General features: G+C 49.7%; 1 protein-coding gene across 2 annotated transcripts; it reads right to left on the bottom strand.

Annotated features, from left to right (window-relative positions):
• Positions 1-2923: 2923 nt before the first annotated feature.
• On the bottom strand, positions 2924-19793 carry Gtse1 (G-2 and S-phase expressed 1). Of its 2 annotated transcripts, XM_006242160.5 has the most exons (12): positions 19596-19793; positions 19296-19385; positions 17646-17703; positions 16938-17535; positions 14929-15084; positions 13440-13566; positions 12013-12387; positions 7964-8036; positions 5445-5681; positions 4306-4549; positions 3766-3981; positions 2924-3367 (listed from the first exon to the last, which is right to left on the bottom strand). In XM_006242160.5, the coding sequence occupies exons 2-12, from the start codon at positions 19375-19377 to the stop codon at positions 3284-3286; spliced, it is 2250 nt and encodes a 749-aa protein (XP_006242222.1). In that variant the 5' UTR covers positions 19378-19385; positions 19596-19793; the 3' UTR covers positions 2924-3283. The 2 variants fall into 2 exon arrangements, with proteins under 2 accessions (XP_006242222.1, NP_001123972.1); NM_001130500.1 differs by lacking the exon at positions 19596-19793 and having other exon boundaries at positions 2925-3367; positions 19296-19413.
• Between the last annotated feature and the right edge of the window lie 1271 nt (positions 19794-21064).

The raw sequence follows: 21064 nt of genomic DNA, 5'->3' as shown, positions 1-21064 counted from the left end.
GCGTCCTCACTCTTCACCTGGTCGGAAACGTGCTCCGCTCACCCAGTGTTCCGCCGACTTTCGGGTTCCGCGCGGCAGATTGACAGAGAAACACTAGGTGGCGGCGCGTCCCAGATAGGTCAGTGATGAATTGGGTGTATTGGGCTTCCCAGCTATCACTGGCTGCTCTTGCAACTTTTCTTCTTTGCTCAGCTGGTGCTCCTGGGTCAGCTGCACCAGAAACTGCCCCAGCTCGGGCTTGAGGTCTCAAAGGCGTTCCTGGGCACATAAAGACGAGATGCTATGTCTGCAGCTGGCTCCTCATGTTTACCCGCTAGAGAGACAGGGCTGTCAACACGTTCTCACTGAATTCTAGACAGACTAGATGTCCCCAGCGGGTGTTCCTGGTGAAAATGTCTGAGGCTGCTGAGGGCCTGGTGGGTGCAGAGCCCAGTGGAGGACAAAGCAGAATGGACTGATGCTCAATAAGGCTTTCCCTAGCGGCTCGATTAGCTGATTGGGACTAGGGATGGGAGCTTGGTTACCAGGCCCAGACAGTGAGCTGGGAAAAATTAGCCAGAGGAAGTTGGAAGCGTTTGAAGTCGCATTTGTTCATCCTGATGCCTGTGGCCATAGATATACCACGACCTAAGAGTGTGTTTTTTGTGGACCATTCTTGGAGGACATTCCTTGACACATTGCATTTGGCAGGGTCAGCTCTAATGAGTGAATGCTTTTGGGACCTCAGGCTGGAGCTGTGGCTCTTCCTGAATTCATTGTGGGGAGCCTGGCACATGACAGATGTTGGGTGGCTGCTGGAAGAAGCTAGATACATATCCTGGGCCCAAAAGACTGAAGTGGGGAGGAGGGTTTGAACAAAGAAAGCCAAGTAGGAGACCTGGGCAGGTTGGCAGGCAAGAGGGCAGGGGGTCGTGTCTGTGGAGTGTTCTAACTTTGAAGCAGCCTTGAGGACCAGAACTGCCCTTCTTGGGTGAGGGCATTTAATATAGCAAATCTCACTTTTCCTACCACAGCCTATGATAGGGCCAACCACAAAGTAGCAGAGACCTGACTAATCTATTTTAGAACTTTTGCCAACTTGATACAAGCTAGGCTTCTCTTGGAAGGGTCGAGGGACATCAATTAAGATAATGCTTCCATTAGATTGGCTGATAGGCAAGTCTGTGAAATTTGTTGATTAAACTGAGAGCCACTCCAGTGCAGGTGATCTTGGGTTGTAAAAGAAAACAAACTAACCAAGCCATGGGGAGCAAGCCAGTAAGCAGGATTCCTCTGTGGCCTCAGCTTCAGTTACTGTCAAATTCCTTCTCGAACTTTCCTTCAGATTGGTTGTGATTTATGTGCCAACCACATAAATAAGCCCTTTTCTCCTTGCACTGCTTTTGGTCAGTATTCTATTATACTAGAAAGCAAACTAGGGTATTTCTTTATTCATGCACAAGGTGTTCGGCTTCTCTATAACTCCCAACGTCCGCAACGTGGGAGCTGCATGGACAGCTTTGGCAAAGGCAGCATGGAAAAGTGTTTCAGAAACACTGTCCCACAAAATGGTTAAAAAAAAAAATCACAGGGTTGGGGATTTAGCTCAGTGGTAGAGCGCTTGCCTAGCAAGCGCAAGGTCCTGGGTTCGGTCCCCAGCTCCAAAAAAAAAAAAAAAAAAAAAGAAAAAAAAAGAAAAAGAAAAAGTAAAGGGGGGAAAAATCACAGGGAAACAAGCCTCTGCCATCTGGGAGGGTGGCACTTCAGTCATCAGCCTGTATACTTCATGCCAGCTCCTCGGCTCAAGTCTCCCGTGTTATAATGCTGGCCCTTCTGAACAGCCAGCTTGGGAGCCACGAAGAGGAAGAATCTAGGGGAAAGCTGCTGTTGGAAGAGGGGAAAGCAGAGGAATTGCAGCACATGCTGCCAAACATCAGATGCCCTAGTAGACAGAGCACAGCTTAGCTGCGTGGGGCTGAGCCAGGGCTAGGTACAGACACTGAGTGGACAACACCAAGGTAGTCTGGTTATTCATAGGTTAATGTCCTCTCCCCACCAAACTCACCAAGGAGGGATGCAGCAACTCTGTACCCCACTGTACCCTAAGGGAAGTGCAGCCCAGCCCTCACTGCTAACCCAACTTGCTTAATGGGTTCAATTACACAGACACACAGACACAGACACACAGACACACAGACACACAGACACAGACACACACACACACACACACGTGTATCTGGAAGGAGTGGGTCAAGGAAGGCAAGGACTTTTTACAGTGCTAATGCTCAGGATTCTAGAATTTACTGCCCACTGGAGAAGAATCTGCTGTCATCCCCTCCAGGGTCCTTGGCAGCTTGGCAGACCTGTTGTGAGACGTCTGCCCCACCCCCTCACTTTGCCATTGCTGCTGCCAGGACTGCACTCCAGCTGACAGCTTTGGGTTCACATTAACCGCAGAACGAGAAACCCATCCAGACTTCTGTCTCAACTGTGACAGTAGGTGTCCCGGGATTGAAGCAGGGACACGAGTGGGGTTCACACAGTGCTTTCTGCTGTCATCCATAGGTCAGTGGCTTCCAGGCAGCTAGTCTTCCTTGAACAGATGAGGCTTTAAGCATGGTACTGACTTCCCAGTGACCTTCCCTGTGTCCCACATCACCTGGTTGTGCTCTTCAGATTGAAGCAGACCCTCCCTCATATCCCAATCCCCTTTACTCTCTGCAATCTAGTTGCCCAGAGGAGTCTTTGGTCCTATCATATCAGAATTAACTATATTAACAATGCAGGTTATGCAGGCCCAGATGACAGGCTAGTATACCTGGGGTGAGCTAGAGACTGATATTTATACCAATTTTATTCCCCTACATTATATAAAACTAAAGTTGGATAATGAAAGTCTTCCATAGCATCTGGAGAGATAAAAACAGTTCTACACATCCAAACATCAAGTGTAAAACCAAGCATGCTTTAATACACTTTATTTTATAATTTAATTTAAATCTAGAATATTTAATTTTCAAACAAATTTAAGTTTACAGTCATTTTCTATTTTACATACAAAAGAATCAAAACAATTTTTTTTAGGAAGCTGTGTTTCAGCCCAGTGAAAGGCAGGGACCAGGGCAGCCACAGAGATGGAAGTAAGGCTTAGGTCCATGGTGGGGCCCCCACCTGGGCACCACTCCAGACAGAAGCAGTATAGTGGGCTTCCCCTATCAAATGAAATTCCTTCTAAAATTTGTTTCTATGGCTCTAAGGCCCCAACAGAAGGAAACAGAATAAACAGCAGAGGGCCGTGCTCTGCTCAGAACTTGAGGAGCGGTGAGTCCACATTTTCTTTGTCAGCCTCAGGGCTCAGCTGGATCAGTGGGGAGCCCAGATCGATCAGCTGGAAGAGAATGCAGAAGTCAAGTCAACACAGCTGTCTGTGCTGTCATACAAGAAGCTGCAGTGACTGAGCCAATCCCACCTGGGGCCCAGGGACAGAAAACAGCAGCAGTGAGGCAAGGAGACTCAGACATCATGTCTAAGACTCTCAGGAAACCTCAAACCCATCAACACTGTGACTTCCTGCATGGCGTGCAGGCAGGAGTGGTACTGGGGATTTGACTGCTGTCCTTGGTGTTCCTCTAGGTCCAGCAAGATGCCTGCCGGCAGTGGGTGACCACGGAGAAGTCAAGCATGAGTCTGAGACACAAACCCTGTGAGCCCCAAGGCCACCATGCATTGCACAGACCTGATAGCACCCTGGGGTGAAATCAGCACGAATCCCCTGCTGCTTCTCACCTGGCCGAGCTCAGCCTTTGGAGGCTTCCCCACATCACTTCTACCCATGTTTGGAGTATTCATTATGAGGTCTATCAGGGGCCAGCTGCTAGGTCCCAAAGCCATGTTCGACTCAGGGGTGTTGCTGAAGTCGATGAGAGGGCAGTCGGCTAAGTCTCTGTCTCCGGCTTCAGGAGCGATGGTGAGCTGGTCCAGCTTGATGTCTAGCAGAAGACCCTAAGCAGAGCACGAGAGAGGTAAAGTCCAAGCACCACATCAGTGCCAAGCAACCACTCTGGGAAGCCAGGTTTTGCCCAGGACCCGAGGCTCACAGCCTGGAGCCCAAGGGAAAAGCTGGAGTGGGCCCTTAGTGGGAGTAAGATCCCCTCAGGGCAGTGTACCCCTACCCACAGCTAGTACAGAGCTTCAGCCTGCTCCCACTCCTGAACTCTAACCCCTGACCAACTCCTTTGCCAAACATTTCTGCTGGAAACATGGGCCCCAGCCACAAGGTGAGGCAGGGAGGGAACTGTGAGTCCCTGTTCATGACTCTCCATGTACCTCAGATGGTGTGGAACTGCATTCACCTCCAGGTACCTCACTGGGGTGCATGTCTTCATGAGGCTCTGCTTCACCCTGACCTGTTCCTGTGGAGGAGCCTTGGGAAGGAGGAAAGTCACTCTTCTCTGGAGAAAAGTTCAGTGCTTGAGGCACCGAGGATGGAGGGGAAGAGCTCTCATCTGAGGACAGGCCCTGGCTCTGCCCAGCACTGCCATTGCTGCTGCTCTCCTGCATCAGCTCCGATCTGGGGGGAAAAGGAGGAGAACTGGTATTGCTCCTTCTACACTGGTCATCAGCTATGGTGTGAAAGCAGCCATTGACGCAGCAGCTGGCCACAAGGGGCTGAGCTAGGAGGATGACTTCACCTGTCAGACCCTGGTCTCTGCAAGGGAACAGATTTCCAAGGCCCCTTTCACCTCTCCGATTCTGTCAGTCTAGCCTCACCTTATATCCACGTCTGCTCTTTTCTTTAGTTACTAAATCACTCAGCATTGACTCTACCTCTGCACACACGCTGTGGCTATCCCCCCGCAGGCCGAGGTGAGCCAAGTGCCTGCCTGCTTGAGTGTCCCTCCCCAGTGCTCCCTCAGGAGGCCAGGTTGGAACCCTAGTTATGCATGGCCTTCCACACTACAGCATGCCTCACACTAACAGGCACCTGTAATATGCCGTGCTTCCCTCTAGCAGTGGCCTCTCTTGACACCTAGCACGTCCCCCGAGTATCTGATGACTCAAAGCTGCATGAACTGTGAGCAGGAACAGAATATCTTCTTTATCACAGTTTATGGGTTTCAGAATCCCAGTTCTTTCTGTATTATACTTAGTCTCTCTCTCTCTCTCTCTCTCTTTCTCTGCTCTCTCTCTCTCTGTCTCTCTCTCTCTCTCTGTCTGTCTGTCTCTCTCTCTCTCTCTCTCTCTCTCTCTCACACACACACACACACACACACACACACACACACACCACAAAGACAGCGCCACCCTCCAACCCCAAACATACACACAACCCCTCTGCCTATTTGCACGCTGAGCCTTGTGCTTTACAGACCTTCTCTCCTATTTCTGCCATCTGCTGCCTGCACCTTCCCAGCACAGGGAGACCCCTGAGGTCTGGGGAACTCTCTAGACAAGCTCCTCTTTACCTGACTGTAGATCTTCTCCTGGGCTCAGAAGAAAGTCGCCGGGCAGGCACACACAGTGGGGACACCAGAGCCCTAGGCATGGACTGAGGTGCTGTTAATGGAAGTCCAGAGAGACGCCTACTGGCAGGTGTGGGCAACACTGACATCCGTCTTGTGCTCAAAGGGGTCCTCATACTGCTGGGCAGGCCTTGTGGAGTGAGCCCTGATAAGCGTCTCACAGGAGTGCTGCTGACCACCCTGGTGAAGACATGGAGGTCTTGAACACAGACCACTGAAGTTGGAAGGGCTCCAGCACAGGAAGAACTCAAGGCCCTTGCAGCCCCATGTGACCTTGGATGAGTTTCAAGTTCCTCAGCAAGTGACACCTCCATCCTGTCCCATAGGTATCTAGAACATCCTTGAACATGACTATGTTCATGGTACCCTCCATTGGAGGGTCAGAAGGGACTTAAAGAGGTACTTGTGACAGAAGATTTTTCTCTATAAAGACATCTAGGCTCCCATCAGACTGTGTCAAAGAAGGGAACTGATGGTGGCTTCCCCCACTGGCCTACTCATACTCAGGCTTAAGATCCCTGAGTCAAAGGTGAGAACTGAGTCAAGGAGCTATCTATGAGTCAGGGACCTCATCTCTCCCAAATGTCATCCTGTTATTGTTCGTAAGGCAGAGGCTGAGTCAGGTTGTTACCAGCTATGGACTAAATGGTTGCATCTCCCAAATTCATATTTTGAAAGCCGAATCCCCAAGATGATGTCATAGGAGACTGGGAGGTGATCAGGTCAGAAGTCAGAGCCCCAATCAATAGGATTAGTGTCATGATAAAGAAAGAAGGCCCCGGGGTTGGGGATTTAGCTCAGTGGTAGAGCGCTTGCCTAGCAAGCACAAGGCCCTGGGTTCAGTCCTCAGCTCTGGAAAAAGAAAGAAAGAAAGAAAGAAAGAGGGAGAGAGAGAAAGAAAGAGAAAGAGGGAGAGAGAGAAAGAAAGAGAGGGAGAGAGAGAAAGAAAGAGAGAGAGAGAGAGAGAGAGAGAGAGAGAGAGAGAGGAAGGAAGGAAGGAAGGAAGAAAGAAAGCCAGCCAGCCAGCCAGCTCCAACCCCCCATGTTTGATCTTCCATGTGAAGACGTGAGCCAAGCAATGGACCCATATCAGACACTCCCACCTATAGCCGCCCTGATCCTGGATGCCCAGCCTCTGGAACTGCCACACAGACTGAAATCCCCAGATGCCAGCATGGTGGCACAAGTCAATATAACAGCAGGAAAGGGGCAGGAAGGCTGAATGTGAGGTTAGCCAGTCTACATAGAAAGACCTGACTCAAAATGAAACAAAACCAGGCGTTGGTATGCTTGTCACTGTAGTCCCAGAGTACTAAGACATTGTAGTAAAACAACTCTAGTCACACTATTAACGCAGAGCCCTGGCAGGCCTAGAAGCCATCTACCAACTGCTTGTTCAGAGCACATCCAGGCACTGGGCACTCTCGCATCAGGATCTGCCTGCTGCCAAGGGCCGGGCCCACTGCCCTGACCACCTTCTATTGTGGACACTGATGCCTCTGCCACAGCTCCAGTGAAGACAAGCATGCCCACAATGTGACCCTTGATGGGACCCAGAAGGCAGGAGTTATTTTTTCTCTTTCCAGGTAGCTGAGACACGGGTGTTAGATGGCATCCAGTTTGCTTCCTATCGCTGTGATGAACACCCAGGGCCAAGGCACCTTGGGGAGTTTATTTGGCTTACACTTCCACATCACAGCTCATCACTGAGGGAAGCTGCTACCTTGCAGTAGAGTTGCTTTTGTTGCACTGCATAGGAGGAAGACACCTCAGCATGGCTACAGCTTTAAGGGAAACTGTCTAGTCTCACAACTCCCAGCCCCTTAAGTGGACTTTCCCATGGTCAAATCTGAGGATGCAACCCAAGACCTGCTGATGGCCTCAGTTGGACTGTGTCAGAACCAGCAGTGTAAAGGAAGTAACTCGAGGGGCAGAGGGGATGACAAGACTGTCATGTCAGGAGTTCCTGCAGGTCCCCAGGCATCTGCACATGTGTGGACTTGTTCTCACGTTGTCACTGCCACACTGGGCCAGAGGGCAAGGGACAGATGAGGAAACCCATTCAGGGCATTTTCACTCATACTGGTGGGTCACAGAGCAGGACTGAAACCCAAGTCTGAGCAGCTGCTCCATCCCACAGTCCCTAACCGTGCACAAACCAGTGACTAGGAAACTTCTGAAATATGTGGACGCTAGGCCCCGCCCCCTTGTCCCCAACCCCCACCCCAATCCACTGAGTCAGAAGTTTTGGGGGTTTAGGATCAGAACCTAAAGCAGTACTGAAGGGGTTTCTGTGATTTGGCCTGGTCCCCCAGCCCAGAGTCACAGCACTTGGCAGTCAGTGTGACAGACAGTCTCTACCTCAGACGCTTGACCTGCAGCCCAGGTAGCACTCCACAGAGCCTACAGTCACATCAGTAGCTCTCAAAAGGTAAGAAAGGAGGGAAACTCCTGTTAGCTACCTGCCAGCTGGTGTCCAGGACTGCAGCCGATGTGTCCTTGAGATCTTTGGGGTCACTCTATCAGGTGACTCACCTAAGAACAGAGAGAGCCAATCAGAAGAGAGCAACATGGCAAGCCTGGCATGTGCAGTACCATCTAGGCACTCTCTTCTAAACATCCCCACTTTCCCAACTGTCTGAGTCAAGTAAAGACAGAAGGCCAGTGACACACACAGGAAACCCTGGTGAGACCCAGCTGAGGCAGGGACCGGGTCTGATGTTGACACTCTGTTAGGCCAGCTCCTACTGGCCTGGCCTAAGCTTCATGGCAGGCTGCTCCCTGAACCCCCACATCTATGAAATCATGTGGATCGAGTCCCAGCAAGCCAGCAAAGCCTACTGTACCTCCATGTCCCTGAGCTATGGCATCCCTAGCTCCAAGGCACGTCACATACACATTCTCTAGGTGACGAGTATCTCCAGGTGGATGCCTCAGCTGCTACTTGACACCCAGCATTCAGTGTGGGCTTACCAGGCACTAAGCAGGGCCCAGCATAACCCAGATGGTCTGTCACACCACTGTCCCTCTGCCACATGATTCTGGGTGAAACACAAATTTGCCTCCCATGACCCTGAGTCAATCTGGGGCCCCAAAGCTTCAGGAGCCAGGACCTCCATATATTAACTTGCTATCTTAGAAGCCATGGGCAAAGTGGCCCTAGCCATGCAAGGCCATTCGAGGCCAGGTGAAGCCCCAAAACAATACCGCTGACCACATGTTTTCTTAATTAGTGATCGATGGGGAGGGCCCAGCCTATCATGGGTGGTGCCATCCCTGGGCTGAGTAAGGCATGAGGACTGAAGAACGCAGAACCCTCCATGACTTCAGCATCAGCTCCTGCCTCCAGGCTCCTGCCCCCACTGCCTCTGATGAGCTGTTATATGGAACTGTGAAGGAAATAAACCCTTTCTTCCCCAACTTGCTTTTGGTCATGGTGCCTCACGTCAGCAATAATAACCCTAAGACAGACTCCATCCTACGTAGTCCTGTAGGCCTCAGCAGATGCACACAGCAGGGTCACGGTGTCCCCAGGTCCTCTAATTAGACTTTGGCATGGGAAGGAAATCAATATTCTCCTTTCTTTTTAAATAAAACGAGTGTTGTGCGGCTTGCAGTAGGATCTATTTCAACTGCATTGTGTCTTCCCTCTTCTCTAGGAACTCAAGTGCATTTCCGCCATAGGACTTTCACCAATCACTTCCTTGGCCTGGAATGTTCTCTCTGGGTTATCTAGTGGCTGCCTCTTTGTTGGGCTTAGCATTGTTGCTTGGGATGACAATTCTGGCCAAAAGAACCACTCCCGTCTGTGATTGCTAATCTTAGGTGTCAACTTGACACATGTGGGTGAGGGAACCTCGTCTGAGGAATAGCCTCCATCAGACTGACATTTTCTCAGTTGCTAACTGATGCAAGGGTCCAGCCTGCTGTAATGGTACCAGCCTTGGGCAGGTAGGCAGCATTCCTCTGTAGTCTTTGCTTGAATCTCTGCTCTGACTTCCCTCAGTGCTGAGCTATGATGTGGAAGTGTAAGCCAAATAAACTCAAGGTGCCTTGGTCCTGGGTGTTTATCGGAGTGACAGAAAGCAAACTAGAATACTGTCTAATCTCGTCTCCAACTGTCTTCAATATTCTACTGCTGTAAGGCACCAGAACCCAGGTACCTTACAGAGGAAAGCATTTAACTGGGGCCCACAGTTTCAGAGTCCATGACCATCACGGCAGGAAGCATTGCAGCAAGAAGGCGAGCATGATACTGGACAGTAGCTGGGAGCTTACGTCTGAACCACAAGCATGAGGCAGTTACCTGCAAACGGAGTGGGCTTTTGAAACTTCAAAGCTCACCCTCCAGAGACACACCTCCTTCAACAAGGCCACACCCCCTAATCCACGAGGCAACTCACATGTCTGTAATTCTAGTTCCTGGGGACCTAAAGCCCAGTTCTGTCTTCTATACTGGGCATGGCATACATAAGGTGTATACATATACATTCAGGCAAAACAATCACACACAAAAAAATAGATCTTAAATATTCTTTGTAAGATGTCTTACCATAGGATCCTTTGTCTTTAAACATGACAGCATAAGAAAGATATTCAGATAAGACCAAAATCTTGGGTTTTGTTTTATTTGGGGACATGGTCTCACTCTGTAGCCCAGGTTAGCCTAGAACTTGTGATCTCCTGCCCCAGTCTCCCCTGTACTGGGATCATAGGCAGAAGCCACTGTGTCTGATGTGTTTCCCTTTCCTTCTTCTCCATCCTCCTCCTACTGTTGCTTTGTTGTTGTGTAGTTGTTTTTTGAACTAGTATCTCACTGTGCAGCTCTAGGTATCCTGGAACTCCCTGTGTAGATCAAGCTGGCCTTGAACTCCAGAGATGCACCTTTCTCTGCTTCCCTCAGTGAGTAGAGGGCCCTGGCCAACCAGAGCCAGCAGAGCAGCTGCCATGGTGTGCCTGAGTCTCCTCTCTGCTTACAGGTTCTGGGGTGCCCACCTGAGCACCACCACAGGCAGAGCTGGGAGCCAGGAAGCCTGCTGCAGTCAAAGGCAGAGGCCAGAGGCCAAGGAGAAAGACTTCAGCATTGACCACTCATCAAACCTTACTACTGCTGTGTGTTCAGGGGCTTCTTATGCTCTCTGGAGACTGAAAGAAACAAACTGGGATCACATTCAGAGAAGGCCCCTGCCTCTGCCCACCGACCGGTGACAACCCTTTTCAATGTCTTTCTTTTGTTGCTGGCTCTGTTCTATTTATTTATTTATTCATTTATTTACTTATTTATTTACTTTGGAGACAGGGTCTACTGTGCTGTCTTGGCTCATCTTTGTTTTCTGGACTAGGCTGGCCTTGAATTTAAATATGCCTGCCTCCGGCTCCTGAGTGCTGGGTTAAAGATGTTATATTTATCCACACTGTGGAAAGACAAAACCAATTCTGAAAAGATATACTCTGAACTCCAGGTGTGTCACAGTACATACACACACCCACAGGTATTAAAACTCTTCTAACAAATATTTTCAGTGAAGAGCTTTCTGTTTATTTTTTATTAATTTATTTTATGTATGAGTACACTGTAGCTGTCTTCAGACACACCAGAAGAGGGCATCAGATGCCATTACAGATGGTTGTGAGCCCCCATGTGGTTGCTGGGAATTGAACTCAGGACCTCTGGAAGAGCAGTCAGTGCTCTTAACCACTGAGCCATCTCTCCAGCCTGAGCCAAGCTTTAAATAGGAAAAAACGAGAAATACTTGGTTTTGTTTTTAACACTGTCTCACTGTGTGGTCCTGGGTGGCCAGGAACTCATTATGCAGAACATGCTGGTTTTGATAAACCAGAGCAGGACAGTCTTACTGGCTGAGAGGACAATGGCTAGCATCTGAGGGACTGAGGTATAGAATCTGAGAGCCAGAGAGCTGGAGAGAAGCAACACAGAGAAAATGACTCTAGAAAACTCTGTAGCATCTCCTGAAAGGGCGCTGCACAGCGGCAGCACTGTGCAGGCAAGATGCCTCAAGGTCGAGACAAGCAACTAACGGAGAACAAGGAACAGCACAGCCCCCAGCCTGAGTGGGCCGAGCAAACAACAGGACACTTAGCAGTGCCTGTGCAAAACCCCACACTGCAACAGGCCAAACAGCGCCCATTCCAGACCCATCCGTGACAGCGGAGCAGACTGGGCTACATTCACTGGTTGCCAAGCTCAGCCCCTTAAGGGAAACATAGTCCAGGGGGTTAAAAACAGAACCACAGAAGCAGAACAGCAACAGCAACAGAACAATGAAGCTCTCACCACCCAGGTGGGACAAAAGCCACCACACCTGTGGACAACCACACTGATGACAAGAGTGAGAGAGACGCAGGCCAGGGGCGGGCTTATCCAGAGAAATGGACACAAGAGGGTGGCAGAACACACCCTGGACAGAGTCAGAGTTAAAGAAGCCAACAGCACCAGCCGCACCAGTAGCCTCCCCAAAATCTTAAAACCGACCAATGTAGCTGTACTTACCAACAGAAAACTGGGGCACTTTAAATGGGTTTGTTGTGGTAGATACGGCCTCTGTCTTGCAGCCTAGAGAGGAGTCCTGTCGTTTTATGCTGACAGTTTTATTCAACTGACATGTCTCGGTGTCCAGGTCCACTCTGGGTCCTTTGTGTTTTGGAGTCTGGGGTTGTTGAGCAAGAGGACTTGGGGTGAGGGCCTTGGGCTGCTCTGCCACTGTCTGGGCAGCATCAGCCTTTTTGGCTTGTCTGCAAAATGCTCTGGCAGGGGCTGCTGGCAAAGCCTGGTGTGACGTGGCAAGTCCTACTCTGCCCAACTTGCTGGTGACTGACTGACGCCGGGAGCTGCTAGCGGGAATACTTGAAAGTTCACTGGACTTTGCTGCAAAAGTTGATAATCAAGGCTGGTTACTCAAGCCAGTTTCCAAACAGTTTAAAACATACACGCACGCACACACACACACACACACACACACACACACACACACACACACACAATGACACCTCTAGAATATCTAGCTAACATCAGACATACTGGATGCCCATTAGGCGATGACCGTGAGGACCAGCAGGATGTGTGAACCTGAGCTGAGTACCGTCTAACTCTCAGCCTGTGTGTGCACTCACAAGGCTAAGCTCTTCTTTCTTCGCTTCCTTGATGAGCAGAAGAAAGTGGACAGTGTAGTCGACAAGCAATGGACCTACTGTGTGAGTCCACAGTGAAGACTCAAGGGGAAACTTAAGGGAATAGTTACCGTTGTAGCCATGTCTATATGGTATGTTAGCCCTACTACGTCCTACCCCACTATCTCATCTGACTCTATGACTCTACCATAAACAACACACGGTGCCAGTGTCCTGAGTCAGTAGAGAAAGACCCACCTCACAGCTCCTGCACAGTGGCAGCCATGCATTCTCCTGATCATGTACTCATGGGCCACAGAAGGGCCTCTGAGCACTTCTAGACTCATAGGAACTTTCCTCTAGGTCAACAGTATCACTTGACTTAAAGGTAAGACCATAGATGGCTGTTAAACACTGAGTAGCAGTTAGGACTCCAGATCAGGCTGATTCTAGAGCTCAGACTTCTTATATCTTGTGAAAAGTCCTCACCATGCGCCAACAGACATAACCAGAATCCACAGGCAAACCCCAAGGACAGATGCATTCTCTGGTCCCTACAGCACTCTACCACTAGATGGCAGTCTTGCTCAGACAGGTTGAACCCAAGCGTACATGTCCCAAATGACCCAGGCTCACTGATCTTGGGCCCCGAGTTCTCATGGATGCATGGTAGTGTGAACAACCACGTTTTGTTCTCACTTCATGAGTTTGTATGCCTGCCTAGCCCTCAGTCCTGAGCTGTAACTACAGCATCCTATGCAGCCAAAACATACAGTGCTCAGAGCTCACCAGGCTAACGCAGCTGCTCACCTTTGCCTGCTGTGGGAGACCTGCCAACACCAGACACGAGGCTTGAAGCCGACCCTGAGGTAGAGGACTTCTTTGTGAGATTACTAGTATAGCCCGGTGGCTTTAACAGGGTCTTCTTCAGTCCCAACTGGAAGAAAAGTTGAAAAATTAGCCAGGATTTTGTTACCTACATACACATACTTAATTCTGCAAAAGCAGGATTTTAAGGTAATCTTTAGTGGGGTTAAAGAGATGGCTCAGTAGGTAAGAGTACTTGTTACTCTTGCAGGGGACCTGGATTCAATTCTTAGCACACACGCGATGGCTCACAACCATCTACAACCTCAGTTTCGGGGGATCTGACGCCTGCTTCTTTGACCTCTTTGGGTACCAGGAGCACACATGGTATATAGACATCCAGACAAAACACTCATGCACATAAAATAAAGTTTAAAAATCTTAAAAAACAAATCTTCAGCAACAATTATCATCTTTATAGAAAAAAGTAATATAGTCCTCCAGCAGAGGTTTGGACATTACATTCCAGACACAGTCGGGCCTTCAGATTGAAGCTGTTTAAAGGAGATGTTGCCTCTGTTTTGAACCTGTATATATAGCTCTTCCTTGTCAGCCTGAATGAGTGTGATGGCTTGCACAGTCATTAAAGTTAGAATCCCATAGAGGGTGTTTGTTTGCTTGTTTATTTATTCATTTATTTGGTTTTTCCAGACATGTTTTCTTTTCTTTTCTTTTTTAAAAGATTTATTTACACTGTAGCTGTCTTCAGACACACCAGAAGAGGGCATCAGATCTCATTACAGATGATTGTGAGCCACCATGTGGTTGCTGGGAATTGAACTCAGGACTCTGGAAGAGCAGTCAGTGCTCTTAACCACTGAGCCATCTCTCCAGCCCCAGACATGTTTTCTTTATATAGCCTTGGCTGTCCTGGAACTTACTATGTAGACCAGACAGACCTCAGAGTATCAAAAATGGTGACAGTCTGTGAGCTCAGAACCCAAAACCAGTACCTCACGTCTCCCGTAGAGGCCAGGGATCGGTGAGAATCAGTAGCTGGGAACCGAATGCCACTAGGCTCTTATCAACAGCCCAAACAATATGCACATGAAGACTAGAGGGCAATCGCAGATGACTCTCCACTTTTTACTTTGGATACAGAGTCTCACTGTGTAGCCCTGGTTGGCCTAGAACCCACACCACCACCATGCCCAGCCACAGTTTTGTTTTTAAAGACAGGGTCTCTGGCTGGCCTGGTACTCACCAAGTGGGCTAAGCTGGCTAACCAGCAAGCAAACCCCAGGGATCCATCAGTCTTCTGCCTCCCCAGTGCTGGGATTATATGGGCACCCCACCACACAAGGCTTTTTAAACCTATGTCCATGCAAGCAGGTATCAAACAAACAATATGGACAACTTAATTTTAACCAAGATACAAAACTGGTGAGTTCCCATAGAACAAGTGGCATCCCTGTAGCCCCAGCCTTCTCACCTTGCCAGGAACGGGGAGTGACCTCTTGCCTGGGCGGCCTTCTCGACTGGCAGCATCTGGAGCCGTGCTGGGTTTGTCCAGGAGCACATCACTCTGGGATCCCTTTTCATTCAGGGGCTTCGTCTGCTGAAGGCTGGCTGGCACCTCTTTTTTGAGCTGAAAATGTTGATTTGAGAGGTGAAGACTACCTGGTCTGACAAGCCCAGAGCTGGCACTTCTCCCAGACGCTGCCACTAGCCTGAGAGAAGCAGCATGTAATAAGACAGCCTCCTCACTAAAGCAATGTCAGACCGGGCAGACGGCCTGGGGAAGGATCTCCAGGGCTCCTCCTCTGTCAGGCCCTCACGTAAGAGTGCCAGTGAGAGAGCCACACATAGTGTGCCTTTAATTCCAGCACTAAGAGGAGGCTAAGGCAGGCAGATTTCTGTGAGTTCAAGGCCAGCCTGGTCTACATACTGAGTTCCTCACCAGCCAGTCACATAGTGAAACACTGTCTCGAAACAAAAACATTAAGAGCCTCAGTGAGGGGGTTGGGGATCTAGCTCAGTGGTAGAGCGCTTGCCTAGGAAGCGCAAGGCCCTGGGATCGGTCCCCAGCTCCGAAAAAAAGAACCAAAAAAAAAAAAAAAAAGAGCCTCAGTGAGGAGCTGGCCCAGCCATGCGTTCTGCATGCTGTGGGGAAGGTGTACTCATCGTGCGGTAACCCTCTCCACAGCTCCACCTCGGTGCTAGGCTTCTCGTTTGAGCGCTGACAGCCACATTCCTGCTGGGCAGTGCTGGTGCACAGCTTTACTTCTATCACTTGAGAGGCAGAGGCAGGAGGATCTCCAAGTGTGAGGCCTGCCTGGTCTACAGAGTGAGTTCCAGGACAGTTAGGGCCACAGAGAGAAGCCCTTTTCTAAGCACAACCCCACTACCCCTCAAAACAAACAAAAAACCCTATACTCTCCGGCCTGCAAGTCACAGAGCAAACCCCTGACATATTTAGGGGCAAGGGCACCAGGGCCTGCTCCATGTGCACATAGGCAGCAAGGGTGTCAAGAAGGCGCGAGCAGTGGCTGCAGTGAGAGAGTACAACAGCAATGGTTCCTTCCCTTGTAGCACTTCTTGTGAGATGAAGCTCACCTCACCTCCTTAAAGACATACTCAGTGATACTGTAATACCTGTATTTAAAAAACTATCCCACTATTTGATATGTCCCCATGTTATCTATCTGTTCATTGGTTAATGGGCATCTGGGTTGGCTCAATTTGTTGGCAATTCTGAATGCTGCTGTCATGAAAACCCTGTGCTAAGCTGATCGAGGACACTGCAATCTTGCCTGGTATCCTGTGTGTGCTGTGACCCCAGCCCTGCCCCACAGTCATGCATGGATCACACACAAATTCTATTCCCTGTGCTGCTAGCAATCCCACCCAGGGCATCCTGGTGTCCGATGTGGTCAGGAGAGGGCTCACAGACGGGGAGGGGGGCGATGTGTAGTGTTTCACCCTCCCACAACCTCACAGAGCCATTCCCTTAACAGCAACCCTCAGTACAATGAAGCTGGACAGCTTCACCCTACACCCTATTGCACCTTTACTCTGTGTGTCTTCTCAAGAGCCCCCAGCCAGAACACGGCAGACAAACCTGGAAGCAAGCTGTCTCTGACATCTGCCCTTCTGTTTACCCCCTACTAAGCCTCCAGGACGTTGAGTTTCGCACAACTGGTCAATTGTCACTTCCCTAACATTCATATAATAATGCCTGGGCAGGATGAAGAGTAAGTCCCAGCCATAGAGAACATCCAGAGCCCAACATGGGGGTAGTGCTTCTCCAAGGGGGACGCCCTGGGCAGCCCCTTATCACTACTGCCTTCATTGTCCAGATCCTGGTTCTATTCCTGGGCTTTCCAGCCCTTAGAGCACTGCCCCTCCCATGAGGCTTCCCTGGCAAGGGGCAGGGTGTGGGCTGAAGAGAGGCAAGGAGGCCGTGTGAGTCCCTCAGCAACTGTGCTAGGTGCAGTTTACCTTCTCTGTGGCCAGAAAAAGATTTCTTCCTCTCACAGGCAAAGCCCGGGGTGGCTGTAGCTTGCTCATTATCCTCCTCTGAGGCCCAGCCTGACTTGGAGGCTGAGAGGAACAGGGCGGACCCTGGGTGCTCTGGGTCTGAACAGGGCCTGCTGGGAGAGGGGAGTTGGGCAGGCCTGGAGAAGCCAGGAGCTGGGGCTCCCCCAAGAGCGGTTGCGCCCTCGAGGACGGCAGGCAGAATGTCTCTCTTTTAAGTGACAAGGGACTTTTGTCTCTCTTCTGTTCTTTCTCAAAAAGACTTATTTTTAACTGTGAGTCCTGCACAAACGTTTCCTTGGCCTGGCTCACAGCACTTCTAGGCTTGGCGGCCTGGGCCACCTCTCTTCGGCTGTGACATTCTATCTGTAAGGCCAGTAAGTGGGCTTCTTTGTACACCTCCACAAACTTCTCCCCAGTGAGAGGGCTCCAGGTGCAGGGGCTGCCAGAGCCTGGGGCAAGGGGCTGCTCAGGAACCTGGCGGTTTAAGTCCAAACTGGCAGCAATGCATCTTTCTTTATGTCCCACAGGCCCGAAAAAGACTTCGTCATCTTCATTTGCGCTGCGTTTAAAGAAAAAGATCATCAGGGATGAGTCACGATGGCATCCAGGGGGAGGGGCTTTAATGAATGTGTCTATGTCAGGGGATGGGGGGAGAACACTCATGTTTACCTTGAAGAAGACAAGGAAAGATCGAAGTCAAATTTTTCATCTTCCAAAAGAAGAAAGTCTGGGGTGGGGATGGAGGGAAAAAAAGTCCACTATTATTTTAGGGTAGCGTAGAACAGGAAAGCACTGGTTTCACAGTTGCTATAAAATTTCACTCTTGGTAACAGATTATTGCCTGAATTCAATCAGTTTTCATAGGTAACTCATCCATCTTATTTTCTATTTCCACTCTCAAGTTCCAGGAGCTGTTCTGAGTGCGCCGATCCACGTCAACCTTACTTCTGTGACAGAACCTAGGGTTTCTGAAGGGCTGAGTCACCTTCAGGCATTGGATATTTTCTAAAGATCAACAACTTTAGCTCCCCTGGAATTAAATTATGAGACACCTATCCATCCATCAGCGCGCGATACTCCTCAGATCCCTTTCCAGATCTCCAAGAAACCGAAACAAAACAAAAGCAAAGTAAAACAAACAAAAAATTTGCACTCTGCCCAACTATATTCCTAGCATAGCCTTTGTTGACCCAACGGTGGACTTGTTCAGCTCCCTCTAACAGACCAGCAACTTCCCAGTAGTACTTAAGGTCTGTTTCACTGGAGGGAGCCTACGGTGTAACTTAGGACAAAAACCCTATGGCTGAGGGAGGTCATGGATTCTAATGAAGATGCACATTATATCCTGGCTAGTTGTCTTCTAAATGTTATAGTGGGTATCACTGCTGAATCTCATAAGACGTCAACGAGGCTACATAATCTGATAGGGTACAAAGGCCCAGTGCTTAGACCTGAAAGGGAGAAAATAAGCAAAGTAACTTTCCACCATGTCTGATGACTTGAGTTCAAGCCCTGGGACCCACAGGTGCTTGTGCACCATGGTTACGACACAGACACAGACACACAGACACAGACACACACACACACACACACACACCACACACACACACTGGCCACACACACCCAAAATAAGTCAGCATACAGAATCCTCCTCCCCTCTTTTAGACAGTGGTTTCACTGTGTAGGGTTACAAAGAGAACAGTCCTGGAACTCACTCTGTAGACCAGGCTAGCCTTGAAATAAAACTCAAAGAGATCTGCCTGCCTCTGCAGTTCTGGGATTAAAGGAGTGTGCCCCACCACCTAGCAAGAATTTGCCAGCACTCAAGAGGCTTCTCTGTGAGTTCAAAGCCAGCCAGGACTACAGAGTACGTTCTGGGTTACAAAGTGAGGTCTCAAAATACAAGCAAGAAAGAAAAAGCAAACAAAGGAAGGCAGAGGAGGAGAAAAGAAAGCCTGAGGAAGGAGTGGAGTGTGGTGGGGCTCTGCCCTCAGTGCATGAGAAAGTTGTAGCCATTTTAATATCACAGTAACTGTGATTAACCACAGGAGTCCCTCACAAGATTGAGCCCACTAATGCCCTTCTGGAAGTAGTGGGGGGAGACCCCTCTTAGGATTATGTTAAGTAGTTTTAAAAAGTGGGTGGGGGGGGGTGTAGTAGGCTCTTCTTGGGTGGTGTTGCTATGAATTGCTAATGTCCTTGTAAGTAACTACAGTTAAACTCATTTGCTTATCAATCCAGTCTCGCTTGCCTTCTCTATTCTGTCTAGGGTGAAAAGGAATACACTCCAGAACAGCCACAAGAACAGAAAGGACTTACCTTCCTTCTTACTACCAGGGTCCATCTTCACCTCTCCCCTCTGGCTGGTCGAAGGCACGTCGCTGCCGTCTCTTCTTTCCATAGAGTTCGCTGCAGAAAGCAAAGGGACAGGAGGATTAGGCATGTCAGGGACAAGCCCCAGCTTGCTCCGGGTATCCCAGAAACAGTACGCTCCGAGGCGGGGTAACGGATTTCCGGCTCTGAGCTGCAGAGCTGGCACCGCAGCCCGTCCTCCTCGGCCTCTGAGGCTCGGGGTCCCGTCCCCCACTCTTCCGGACGAGCCCTATGCCCACTTCTTACCCCTCGCCTCTGACCAGGAGGGCGTAAAATTCAGCTGAGTCTCTGCTACCGGTTTAAATGCTGCGCCGGTCTCCACCGGCCACCGATTGGCCTGTTTAAACAGAGAGATGCTCTCGGTGCAGCCTGGGAAATGTAGTCGGAGTGCTGATGTGTGAGATCAACGCGCTGGGACTCCACGCCACGGATTGGCTCGGCTGGGCGCCGGAAACTCTCACCGGAAGTGTTCACGACTCTCCTCCGAACGAGGCACAGCTAGGGTTTAAGCGGAAGCCTGTGGCTGTGCTAGTAAGAGGGACTTGAGGCGGTGATGGTGGGGCATAGAAGGCAGCTAGGAAGGAGTTTGTTCTGACACCTACTCTCTCTCCGGTGCTTGTCCTGGTATCTCCGGTATTTCTCTTGCGTCCGGTACTCTCTCCGCAGCCTGAGCCACCGATCCTGTACTCTAATATGCAGACCCTTCCTTTTCCCCCCAACTGGAGAAGAGTGACAGAGCCAGTCTTAGCACTTCTAGCTGCGAATATGTCAGATGCCTTTGGGTAGCAATGGACAGAAAACTGAATTCAAGGTCTGATGGTTCAAGGAAGCCCAGGAGTGGCATGGATAGCTCAAGAAGGCATCAAGTTTGGTTGTCTTCTCGGCACACCTGCCAGGTCTGGCTCACCAGTAGGCAAGCTGGCTTTGTTGGACCCAAGATTCCACCGACTGGGGATGGTGACCAGTTCTATGTAACTTGCACTGTATCTGGGATTTTAAGGGCCAAGCTCTTCTGACTCACACTCAAGGGGAGGGGCAGGACCACCGTGGTAGGCACACCTGTGGTCCAAGCCTTTATTGCAACTCTTGGCTCCACTCCTGTGCCGTCTTAAAGCGTTAAATCCCTGCATCCCTGGAACCATCCGATGGGCAGTAAAGCTCACCAACACTTCTCTTTGTATCATATCAGTTTACAGTAGATGTTCAGTAAAGCATACCCACACATTAATAATTAATAACTCACTACTATTTACTTCTCTTGGCATATATATATATATATATATATATATATATATATATGTATTTGTCGATGTGTGCATATGTACATGTATGCAAGTGCCTACAGAGGCCAGAAAGACTGTCAGATCCCCTGAAGCTAGAGTTGCAGCCTCTATGTGGGTGCTAGGGACTGAACTCTGGTCATCTCTTCAGATACACACGCCCTTCTCTTTAAATCAGTTGCCTGCCCCCGGTAGGTTCATGCCTTCTTTCATTAAAGCCTACACATACCAACTTTTACAGACAGGTATTCAGTGGAAGCCAATGGGTGGCAGGGTGATACAAAGATAACATTTCCTGACCAGAGATCATGGCAGAAAGTGGTACAATAGCAAGGGCAGGTGCCAAGGGCTGTGGGGCAAAATTACACAATTTCTTGACTCACTGCTTCATCCAGTGAAGGGGCAACCCAAACCTGGCACTTAGGAGCTGCTCAT

This window comes from Rattus norvegicus, chromosome 7 (assembly GCF_036323735.1).
Source record: "Rattus norvegicus strain BN/NHsdMcwi chromosome 7, GRCr8, whole genome shotgun sequence".
NCBI lineage: Eukaryota > Metazoa > Chordata > Mammalia > Rodentia > Muridae > Rattus > Rattus norvegicus.
This window is presented reverse-complemented; position numbering and strand designations above follow the sequence as displayed.

What these genes read in the sequence shown, in the direction of transcription:
- Gtse1 (XM_006242160.5), bottom strand. Translation starts at nt 19,377, where the DNA reads ATGGAAAGAAGAGACGGCAGCGACGTGCCTTCGACCAGCCAGAGGGGA. An exon ending in GCAGTTCCACACCATCTGAG is followed by an intron (nt 3,982 to 4,305) that starts GTACATGGAGAG and finishes TGCTCTGCTTAG; the next exon opens with GGTCTTCTGCTAGACATCAA. An exon ending in CAAAGGCTGAGCTCGGCCAG is followed by an intron (nt 3,368 to 3,765) that starts GTGAGAAGCAGC and finishes ATTCTCTTCCAG; the next exon opens with CTGATCGATCTGGGCTCCCC.